Source organism: Scylla paramamosain, chromosome 32 (genome assembly GCF_035594125.1).
Source record: "Scylla paramamosain isolate STU-SP2022 chromosome 32, ASM3559412v1, whole genome shotgun sequence".
Taxonomy (NCBI): domain Eukaryota; kingdom Metazoa; phylum Arthropoda; class Malacostraca; order Decapoda; family Portunidae; genus Scylla; species Scylla paramamosain.
In genome coordinates this window covers 7,376,310-7,388,601 of record NC_087182.1, presented here as the reverse complement: position 1 = coordinate 7,388,601, position 12,292 = coordinate 7,376,310, and the positions used below count along the sequence as shown (strand labels likewise).

The 12,292-nt window shown below is 44.7% G+C and overlaps 1 protein-coding gene across 1 annotated transcript; it reads left to right on the top strand.

Annotated features, from left to right (window-relative positions):
- The first annotated feature begins 1,966 nt into the window (after window positions 1-1,966).
- LOC135089382 (uncharacterized) lies at window positions 1,967-6,814 on the top strand. Its single transcript, XM_063984946.1, has 3 exons — window positions 1,967-2,195; window positions 2,670-6,193; window positions 6,722-6,814. Exons 1-3 carry the CDS (start codon window positions 1,967-1,969, stop codon window positions 6,812-6,814), a joined length of 3,846 nt encoding a protein of 1,281 aa, XP_063841016.1.
- Window positions 6,815-12,292: the final 5,478 nt, after the last annotated feature.

The following is a 12,292-nucleotide window of genomic DNA, read 5'->3' as shown; positions in this document are numbered from 1 at the left end:
ACGAGACAGGTAAGGTGCAGAGTCAGAAGTCGTGCAAACCTCCAGACTTATTTCCAGCATGTTTTGTGTGTTCCTGCAGTGTATGATTCTTATATATGTTGATAATCTCCTTATAAAACCAGCAAGTGATCAATTTTACACAGGTAAGGGGGATGAAAGACTAGACAGGCGAGGCACACAGACAGACGTCATATCCCCGCCCACACTTAATTTCCAATATGCTTTGTGTCTTTTCTCATTTTTAGTTCTCTCGCTTACTGACAAAAACAATCGTACCAACTAACAAAGACAATATGCTTACAGAAATAAACAATTGACAGTTTATAAGCAGATCGGAGGGGCTTAAGAGAAAGGAAAAAAAAGGATACACGCAGTACGAGTGAGTTCAGGTTGCTGTTCTGAGTATGTATGTCTGCACCTGTTGTTCTGTACGAGAGCAGCTATACTGGTGCATGATTGGCTAGTGAACCGTGCAATAGGATGGTTCGTTTGTGCTGTGATGATGTCAGTCCTTATGGCCAATGTGTGTAGTGTTAATGGGGAGATGATGATGATGATGGTGGTGGTGATGGTGATGACAGTTGCTTTTATTATCGTCATAATTCTATCCATCACTGGCAGGTTAGCATCTGTCGTGATTTTTAAATTAATATGTTTTGTATGTTATCAGTGTCATGTTATTGGCCGAGTTTACCTTGAATGGGATCACGTTTTCTTAGTGTCCCCGTGTTCCGGTTACCTGCCATTCGGACATTATCCTTATTATTGTTATAAGTAGTGTAAGGCTTATTTTACCCATTTTATATCATGTAGTATTATTCTCTTCATAATTTAAGTTCTCTATATCTTTATATGTATAAGGAAGGGAGTATAATTGAGGTGAAATACGTTGAAAACGAGGGGAGCTTGAGTGGGCAACAACACATTCCAAGGAGGGGAAAAATCAGAGCGCCTTAGGTCGTGAGGAAAGGTGGAGGGAAGGCGTCTCTCAGGGGAGGATTTTGGTGTGGATTGGTGATGGAGTGAGCTTGTGGAGGTATTAGTGGTGTAGCGGTATAACCTTGATATCCAGGATCAGGTTAGTGAGTCTTTTGTGGTACCAAGAGCTCTTGTCCGCTGAAATTCGGTTGTTGAGTTGTGCCGGTGACGCTGTTGGGAGGGGTCATAGGTCAAACTGGCAGCCATTTTGTGAGTGGAGGTTGTGGTGTTAACCTTGGAAGTTGGTGTTGTGGTGTACTGGTGATTTTGGGGACGATGTTATGGTGTTATGGGTAATCTTTGGTGATAATGGTAATATTTTGTGAGGTTTGAGGAGGTAAATCTCTTGTGAGGTTTGAGGAGGTGAAATTCGGGAATTATTGTCTGAGGACGCGGAAATGGCGTCTGGGTAAATTCCTGCGGTTGAGGGGAAACATTTCTGTGACTGGTGGAGGTGTAAACGGGTTCTGGTGACGTGGGAAGTGACGAGAACGTCATGTAGTAACGTGTGCTACCTCATGTTGTTGTGAATTATTATTAGTATTAATATATGTGCTTGTAACATGGAATAATCGTGTTTTCTACCCCCCCCCCCCAACAACAATCTGGTATTAGAGGTGATTCCAGGTGTGCTGGGTCAAGGTAAAGGTGGAGTAAGAGATAATTCTGACGATTTCGGATAGGTCGGGTAGGCACTCGAAGCCTTTAAAAATCCAGACCTTTAAAACTTTCCGGGATCAGTGTAACGTCCACTTTCTTGGAGAGATAACCGGTATCGTACGATCGCAGGTAAGTAGGCGATCGTGACAGAATATGGGGGCCCGTCCGGGATTTTTGAACATTTGTGGGGTGTAACGAGTGTTACATGGTGATTGTTGTTGGGAGGAATTTACCTGTGTGAAATATTTCTTTAAAACTGTGCATTTATTGTGGTGAATATTTGGAGGAATATTTTGTGAATATTTTGTGGAGTGTAGTGATTGTAATCATGGCCGCTAGACGTGTTGAGATGTTCCTTCTGTCGAGAAGTGTGCATGATCTGTACACACTAACCAAGGAGGAATTGTGTTCAGTGGCTGAGAGGTTTCAAGTGGAGTTGAAATCCAAGAAAAAGGAGGAAATGCAGGCGGAGTTAAAAAATGCTCTTGTGGAGAGGAGCTGGTTTGAAAATGATGGTGGTGAAAGTGAGGATAATGATGAGGAGAGTGTAGGGGAAGGTGCTGGGGTCAGTGAGATAAACCTGGGTGCTTTTGGTGGAACAGATGGCCTTTCTAGTAGTGAAAAATTTGAGTTAATGAAACTTCAAATACAGATGCAGAAGGAACAGAAACAGCAAGAGATGGAGTTAAAGAGGGAACAGAAGCAGCAAGAGATGGAGTTAAAGAGGGAGCAAATACAGATGCAAAAGGAGATTGAGATAGAAAAAATTAGAGCAGAAAGTAAAAATAAAGTGAACGGGACCAGGGTAGGAAATGGTGCTCAAGGCAACGGGGATTTAGAGAGAAGGGCCATCAGTATGCCTAACTTTGTGGAAGGGGAGGAAGGAAACTTCTTTTTTCAATTTGAAAAAGCTGCAAAGATGATGGGATGGGATGAAAATGATTGGGCAATAATAGTCCAGTCTAAATTTGAGGGAAGGGCCCGAGCGGTATATGTGAATTTGAGTGAGCAAGAGGCGCGTGATTATGAAGTGGTAAAGGAAGCGGTGTTGGGATCAACCCTTCTATGTCCGGATGTGTACCGGGAAAGGTTCCGCAGGACGACAAAACGCCCAGGTGATACTTATCTCGGGATGGCTCGAGAGGTTATCCTTAAACTGGATCGGTGGCTGAAGGCCGAGGAAGCCACTACGCTTGAAGAGGTAAAAGGAGTTATACAGATGGAACAATTTATGAGCCAAATGCCCCTTAGTGTAAGATGTGAGCTCGCATCACACGACGTGAAAGACGTGATGGAAGCCGGACGCAGAGCTGACAAGTACTGTGCGGTCCGTGGGATGAACGGAGATGAACACCATAAAGGGAGAAAGCCATTCTCCAGCAGAAATGATGGTCATCAGAGATATAAGAATGACAGTCAGATGAGCTCGACATCAGTCCACAGATCAAACCAGCCCCGCCCTAACAACTATAGTTTTCCCCACACTTACACCATGCCCCCGCCAGCCGACCACAACATGAGGTCTGCGCCCTATGGGAGTAGGCCCAGGAGCATTACCTATTACCAGAAGGGTAGTGGGGATGAAGGTGCAGTTAAGTGCCTTGGATGTGGAAGTAGCGGGCATAGGAAGTTCCAGTGTCCGAAGGGACGGCCGAAGCCAGTGGGAGCAGTTGCCGCCCAAAGAGACCTGATAAAGTATGTGGAGAATATGAATGCAGAGATACAAGAGGAGCCGCCGAAAGATGAGGGCTTTGAGCACTTCACCAGTAAGGGCACAGTGAAAGTGGAGGGAAGTCCAGAGAAGGTGATCAGAATCCTTCGGGATACGGGAGCTAACCAGAGCCTGATCTTAAGTAGTGTACTCCCATGGAATGAGGAGACCAGCACTGGCAGAGAGGTCTCATGCAAGGGTGCAGGAGGCAAGTTCAGTATTCCCCTGCACAAAGTTTGGCTGGACTGTGGATACGTCACTGGAGAGGTGACGGTGGGAGTGAAGGAGGCACTGCCCGTAGATGGAGTGGATATGCTGGTTGGGAACGACCTGGCTGGAGGTCGAGTTATCCCTAAACTTCAGATGGTAGACAATCCTCTGATAGGGATGACGGAAACCACCACTCCAGCAGCAGTCCCTCACTCAACAGATGGGGAAGCAGAGGTGCCTGAATTGTTCCCAGTCTGCGCAGTGACCCGAGCGATGGCCCGGAAAGAACGCATGGACGCCGAGGGAGCAACGCAGGAGGACGAAGGCCTGGGCGTTCTGTTTGAGGAACCTGATGAAAAAGGAACTAACCCGGAGTGCGCGAGTGGTGGACCGGTTGTAGGTCAGGTGGGGCCCAACCTTGATTTTCTGGTAGAAAAGAACGAGTTGATAAAAGCTCAGGAGAGTGATGAAAGCTTGAAGTCTGCTTGGAATGAGGCTAACAGGCTGGGTGAGCTTGACAATGAGTACGTGGGCTATTACGTGAATAACGGGGTATTAATGAGAAGTTGGAGGCCCCTGACAGCCCCAACCTCCGATCACTGGATGGTGAAAAGGCAGATTGTGGTGCCATGGGTGCATAGGAAGAAAATTTTGGAGATGGCACACGAAGGTAATCTGGCAGGACACCTGGGGGTCAGAAAAACCCTAGGAAAGATCCTGTGTCATTTTTACTGGCCCAGAGTGAGGGGTGATGTGAAAGAGTTTTGTAAAACTTGTGGTTTGTGTCAGAAGGTGGGCAAGCCGAACCAGGTGATTCGCCCTGCCCCCCTTCATCCTATACCTGTGGTCGAAGAACCATTCAGTAAGGTGGTGATAGACTGTGTAGGTCCTTTACCAAGGACCCGGAGGGGGAACCAGTACTTGCTGACTATTATGTGTATGTCATCCAGGTTTCCTGAGGCCATTCCCCTCAGGAGTATAAACTCTAAAAACATTGTGAGGGAACTGGTGAAATTTTTCTCCTGGGTGGGAATCCCTAAGGTGTTGCAGTCAGACCAGGGAAGTAATTTCACTTCTCGTGCGTTCAAGGAAATCCTAAGGGGTCTAAAGATTGAACAGAGACTGTCGAGTGCTTATCACCCTCAGTCTCAGGGTTGTGTAGAAAGATTTCACCAAACTCTCAAAAACACTCTCAGGATGTATTGTGAGGAGATGAGTGTTCAGTGGGATGAGGCATGGCCACTAGCCTTATTCGCGTTAAGGGACAGTGTGCAGGAGTCAACTGGTTTCAGCCCATTTGAGTTAGTGTATGGCCATGAGGTGAACGGTCCTTTAAGGATGGTGAAAGAAAAATGGTTAGGAGTAGAGGAGCCTCATACTGTGGTGAAATATGTATCTGATTTCAAGGACAGATTGATGAGAGCTAGGGAAATTGCTCGGGAAAATCTGAAAAATAGTCAGAGTGAAATGAAAGGCTGGTATGACAAGAAGGCGAGGGCCAGATCTTTCCAGCCTGGGGACAAGGTCTTGGTTCTTTTCCCATTGCAGGGTGATCCTTTCAAAGCCAGGTTCAGCGGGCCTTGGGAGATTGAGAGAAAAATGAGTGATGTAAATTACATTGTAAAAACTCCAGGGAGGAAGAAAAAGAACCAGTTGTGTCATGTAAACATGCTGAAGCCATTTCACGAAAGGGACAGAGAAAATGGAGATGATGTAGTAGGAGGAGTAAGAGCTGTGAGTGTTGTAAATGTAACCACTGAGGCGGAGGAGAAGTGGTCTGAAGTGAAATTGAGCAGGTGTGAAGGGATGGTGCTAGAGAACTCAGCTGTGTTAGGGAATTTAAATGATAAACTGTGGCACATGGAGCTGGAGAAGAGGGAGAGGATTAGGGAGATAATTGAAAGGTTCAGTTCTTTGTTCCCTGATGCACCTAGAAAAACTAATGTGGTGGTGCACGATGTGGATGTTGGGGAGGCTGAACCCATCAAACAGCATCCCTACAGAGTTAACCCGCAGAAAAGAGAGATCATGAGAAAAGAAGTAGAGTATATGCTGGAACACGACTTGATTGAGCCCAGTGAGAGCCCATGGAGCTCGCCATGTGTACTGGTGCCCAAGCCTGGTCAAGAGAGTTTTCGTTTCTGTACGGACTATAGGAAGGTTAACATGGTGACAAAACCTGATGCTTACCCTATCCCTAGAGTTGATGACTGTATAGATCATGTGGGAAGTGCCAACTTCATAACAAAAATTGACTTGTTAAAGGGATATTGGCAAGTAGGACTCACTGAGAGGGCAAAAGCCATATCAGCTTTTGCCACCATGGATGGATTATACCAGTACAAAGTTCTTCCGTTTGGGATGAAGAACAGTGGGAGTTCTTTTCAGAGGTTAATGAACAGAGTACTGAAGGGCTTGAAGGGATGTTCTGTGTACATAGATGACATATTGTTGTACACTGAGAGTTGGGAAGAACATGTGCAACTGCTGGAGGAAGTATTCAGGAGGCTGGATGATGCCAGCCTTACTGTCAACTTAGCAAAAAGTAATTTCGTGCAAGCTGACGTGGAGTACTTAGGCTTCAAGGTTGGGAAAGGTGAAGTGAGAACCGTGGAAGCCAAGGTGAAGGACATTGTAAATCTCCCTCCACCCACCAATAGGAAGGAGATACTGAGATTCTTAGGGGCCAGTGGATATTACAGGCGATTTTGTAAGAATTTCTCTGATGTTGCCATGCCCCTGACCAAGTTGCTGAATAAGAAGTCAAAATTTTGTTGGGATAAGCTTTGTGAGGAAGCTTTTGTGGAGATTAAGAAAATGTTAGTCAGTGCCCCGGTGCTGCGCATGCCTGATTATGAAAAATCATTTGTATTGTACGTGGATGCCAGTCAGAATGGTGTGGGTGGTGTGTTAATGCAAGAACATGAGGGAATGGAGCACCCCATAGGCTATTATTCTAAGAAGTTGTTACCATATCAAAGGGCTTACAGCACTATTGAGAAAGAGGCTTTGGGCCTAGTGCTGAGTTTGAGTCATTTTGAAGTGTACGTCAAAGGGACGGGACAGCCTGTGCAGGTCTTCACCGACCACAATCCACTCATATTCTTGCATAAAATGAAAAACTCCAATCAGAGGCTGATGAGGTGGTGCCTGGTCTTACAGGACTATAACTTAGAGATTCACCATGTGACAGGCAGTGAGAATATTATTGCCGATGCCTTGTCCCGCGCACCGCCTAGTCGTGAGGCATCCTAATCAGGTGCCTCACGCCTCTTTTGGGAAGGGGATGTCATGTTATTGGCCGAGTTTACCTTGAATGGGATCACGTTTTCTTAGTGTCCCCGTGTTCCGGTTACCTGCCATTCGGACATTATCCTTATTATTGTTATAAGTAGTGTAAGGCTTATTTTACCCATTTTATATCATGTAGTATTATTCTCTTCATAATTTAAGTTCTCTATATCTTTATATGTATAAGGAAGGGAGTATAATTGAGGTGAAATACGTTGAAAACGAGGGGAGCTTGAGTGGGCAACAACACATTCCAAGGAGGGGAAAAATCAGAGCGCCTTAGGTCGTGAGGAAAGGTGGAGGGAAGGCGTCTCTCAGGGGAGGATTTTGGTGTGGATTGGTGATGGAGTGAGCTTGTGGAGATATTAGTGGTGTAGCGGTATAACCTTGATATCCAGGATCAGGTTAGTGAGTCTTTTGTGGTACCAAGAGCTCTTGTCCGCTGAAATTCGGTTGTTGAGTTGTGCCGGTGACGCTGTTGGGAGGGGTCATAGGTCAAACTGGCAGCCATTTTGTGAGTGGAGGTTGTGGTGTTAACCTTGGAAGTTGGTGTTGTGGTGTACTGGTGATTTTGGGGACGATGTTATGGTGTTATGGGTAATCTTTGGTGATAATGGTAATATTTTGTGAGGTTTGAGGAGGTAAATCTCTTGTGAGGTTTGAGGAGGTGAAATTCGGGAATTATTGTCTGAGGACGCGGAAATGGCGTCTGGGTAAATTCCTGCGGTTGAGGGGAAACATTTCTGTGACTGGTGGAGGTGTAAACGGGTTCTGGTGACGTGGGAAGTGACGAGAACGTCATGTAGTAACGTGTGCTACCTCATGTTGTTTGTGAATTATTATTAGTATTAATATATGTGCTTGTAACATGGAATAATCGTGTTTTCTACCCCCCCCCCCCAACAACAATCTGGTATTAGAGGTGATTCCAGGTGTGCTGGGTCAAGGTAAAGGTGGAGTAAGAGATAATTCTGACGATTTCGGATAGGTCGGGTAGGCACTCGAAGCCTTTAAAAATCCAGACCTTTAAAACTTTCCGGGATCAGTGTAACGTCCACTTTCTTGGAGAGATAACCGGTATCGTACGATCGCAGGTAAGTAGGCGATCGTGACATCAGTGTATGTAAACTGTCACAGTAGGAGAGTAGTGTGTGTGTGTGTGTGTGTGTGTGTGAACAATTACTCCATATTGTCACTAAACAATCAATCACAACCTCCATTATCCCTTCATTACCATTATTGTGCTGGAAGGGACATATTCTCATATACTCTAAGTGTGTCCGGGGGCGTTCAGTTTTATCACACATTAATTCACGTTGGAAAAAAATACATAAATAAACTGTTCACATCGCTCCATCTTTCTTCTCGTATTTTTATGTATAAATTTACGGAGACTCATGCACATCTTTCATATTATTTTTTTTTTTTTTACTTCTTTTCTAACTTAATACTTCAAGCTATTCGTTCCTCCCACTTCTTTCCCACTTGGTCCAACTAGCACCTCCTCGCCGCCCACTTAACACTTCTCTCCACTCTCTCTCTCTCTCTCTCTCTCTCTCTCTCTCTCTCTCTCTCTCTCTCTCTCTCTCTCTCTCTCTCTCTCTCTCTCTCTTGCTCTCGTTCTCGCTATTCCCTCCTCCCATCTACTCCTCCTCCTCGGCTTTCTGCGAGCACCGGAGAACTTGGAAAATAAGCGAATTCTGCCCCAAAAGTTAACCAGAGCTAAAGTCTTGTATATTTCCTTTTCCAATTCCTTTCCCTCTTTGAAGTCTCGAGTCGGTGAGGGGTTCGGTTGTCATAGGCGGACTTCGTGGGTCGTGGGAAAGTGAGAAAGTAAGTTTAGGAGGTCATTCAGTCAGTCAGTCAGTTTGTATGTTGGTCTGTTTGTTTGATTGTTTGATTGTTTGTTGAGGTATTATTTGTGAGGGAGAAGGAGTACAAAGGAGTATGTTTTTTTTTTCTTGTTTTTCTTCTTGAGAGTGGAATAGAAAATGTTTTGTGATTGAGTGTTTTTTTTTTTGTATGATATGAGAGTAGTTCTTTTGTTTATCTCTCTCTCTCTCTCTCTCTCTCTCTCTCTCTCTCTCTCTCTCTCTCTCTCTCTCTCTCTCTCTCTCTCTCTCTCTCTCTCTCTCTCTCTCCTTTCGTTCTTTTTTTCACCCTTTCATCTCATCGGTCATAGGTCCACACACACACACACACACACACACACACACACACACACACACACACAGACACGTACATGTACAAAGGTGATCCAATAAATGTCGGTAGTTTATTTGCTGATCGTTTTTCCTCTCTCTCTCTCTCTCTCTCTCTCTCTCTCTCTCTCTCTCTCTCTCTCTCTCTCTCTCTCTCTCTCTCTCTCTCTCTGTCCAATACTACCACCACGAGTTGACTTTGCGGTTTATTTGGGGTTTTGAATCGCTTTAAAGGGATCGGGATATTAAATTCTGATATCTGGTGGGTCAGGTGGGTGGTTGGCGTGCTTTTTTAGTCCTTCTGAGAGAGAGAGAGAGAGAGAGAGAGAGAGAGAGAGAGAGAGAGAGAGAGAGAGAGAGAGAGAGACGGCACACCTAGGTGGACCGAAAAAAAAATAAAGGATTGCAAAAGAAAACCATAAAAAAACTATAGACCTTTATAATCTAATAAAGGAACAAACAGGCAGGCAATCCTAACCTAACCTAACCAAACCTAACCTAACCTTACTAACCTAACCTAACCTAACCTAACCTAACCTAACCTTACTAACCAAACCTAACCTAACCTAACCAACCTAACTTGACCTAACTAACCTCACCTAACCTCATCTAACCAAACCTAACCTAACCTAACTTAACCTAACTAACCTCACTTAACCTCATCTAACCTAACCTAACCAACCTAACCTGACCTAACTTAACCCATCCTAACCTAACCAAACTAACCTTACCTTATTTCATCTTACCCAACTCAATCTAATACAACCTAACCATACAAACAGAAACAAAAGTGGTTGTATATTTGTCACGACCCATAATGGAAACAGCAAGCAAATAAGTGAACAGATAATATAAACACAAGAAGAAAAAAACAGACACACTGACAGAAAAAGAAAACATTACATACTAACAAAACAACAACAACAACAACAACAACAAAGCTGGATAATAGAGAAAAACTAAAGGAGAGGAGAAAGGCAAGAGATCGATACAAAAAAAAAAAAAAAACTAACAAAAACACACCAAACTCAGCCTCCTTACTAACAGAAAACCACAGAATGATAAAGAAATAAAGAAAGAACAGAAAGGAGGAGGATGGAGGAAAAAGAAATCGATACAGTCACCTTACATGGATAATGAGATGAAAGTGAACACGTCTATATGGATCCAATGCCTTAAGATTACTACGCCTGTGATCTTGAAGCGGTAAGGGCCCGTTGAAGGGAGAGGTCCTTTGTACGTCTTGAATACCCGTGTAGAGGGTGACACATAGGCCGAAAGAGGACTGAGAAAGAGAGAAAGAGAAAGAGAGACGGAGAGGGGGAGGTCGGGAGCCTTTCAAGGGTGAGATATGGGCCCTTAGGGTGTAGGGTGAAGCACGGTCTTAAGGGGAACGAGTGTGTATGGGAGGTTATGGAGGGTTTCGACCTAAGGGTGAATTTTGAGGACTAAAAAGGAGGGTTTTAGGTAAGAAATGTAGAGCTTGTGAAGGTTAAGTTGTACGGGTTGTTGTGTGTGAAGTGTGGTGGTGGTGGTGGTGCTGATGGTGTAGTAATAGTAGTAATAGTAGTAGTAGTAGTAGTAGTAGTATCTATTTCTAAACATGTCACTAAATTTATGAGGAGGAGGAGGAGGAGGAAGAACAAGAACATAAGCAAGAAGGACAAGAATAAGAACAATAAGAAGAGGAAGAACAAGAACAAGAAGAACAAAAAACAAGAACAAGAAGAATAAGAACAAGAACAAAAACAAGACGAGAAAGAGGAGGAAGAAGAGTAGTAAATATGCACCAGCACTCACCTCCCGCCACACGGCTTAGCGGGTGAGGTCGAGGCAAAAGACAGACTGCTGAAAAGAGAGCGGGGATTGCATTTAGAAACTCAGAGCGGTTTCGGAAACTCCAGAGGGGGATGGGAGTGAAGTTGAAATGTGTTTATGAACTCAACTCCGTGACGTCACTCCCTTCCAGCTCCCGTCAGCCAATCAGAGGGCAAATAGAGAGTCGGTGCAAATTCCTTGAGTAAACGACAGACTTCTTCGTTACAGAATAATACTACATTTTTTTTTTTACCAGCTAACTCGCACTAATTAGCACCGTTGATGATATTTATAGACCGCCGAGCCGTCAGTAATTAATGGAATGACTGTTCTGCAGTGTTAAGAAAAAGCTGAGTTTCGCGTTCAATTAGCGCTTGTATGTAAACGAGAGGCTGCCGCGCACATGGAATATTGATGTTTGCTGTGAAGTGTGTGTGGGTGGGTTTGGATGTAGGAAAGACAGATAGACAGACAGACAGACAGACAGACAGACAGACAGATAGACAGACAGATAGACAGACAGACATTCCAAAAAGAAACACACACACACACACACACACACACACACACACACACATGGGTGGGTGGGTGGGTAGGTGGGTTTGGATGTAGGAGAGACACACAGACAGACAGACAGATAAGTAGACAGACAGACAGTCCAAAAACAAACAAACAAACACACACACACACACACACACACACACACACACACACACACACACACACACACACACACACACACACACACACACACACACACACCTACACACGCGCACAGAGGCAAACACACAAACACCAAATCCAGCCTTTAACCAGCACGGCATAATGTTTCCTGCAGTTGCATGAGGCGCAGCAAGGACCTGAGGCGAGGCAGCGAGGCGGCAGCGAAGGGGGAGGCGGGATGAAAGAGGCTGGTGGGGGTGCTGGCGAGAGGGACATGGGGCGAGAGGGACATGGGGCGGGAGGTGTGTGGGTGTGGCGTCTTCTTAACCTTAAAGGGCGGGAGGAGATTCACAGTCAACCACTATCTCACCTCCCTGCAGAGTCTTCCTGTGCCTCGCCCACCTACGCCCTTTTTTGGATCGTATTCTGAAATTTTCTCTCATCACGACCACTTTCAAAGGCCACAAAGAGGAGTTGTCTGGTTCACACGAGTGTTTCTCCTATGTAAAACGTAGAAATCTTGTTAATTTGTCACTATGCCCTTTAAATTTACCCTTAAAAAAATTTGTGTAAATTTAACTAGAGCCTTTTGAAAGTAATTAGGGTGTAGCGTAGAAGCGTTTCAGAATATAGTCCTTAAACTGAGTGATTGATGGAGTGAGTAAGGGAGCAGATTTATTGTGAAACAAAAAATCTCTCCATTCGAAGCATATCTCTCATCAGGACTATTTTTCAAAGGCCACAGAGATGATTAGCTGGC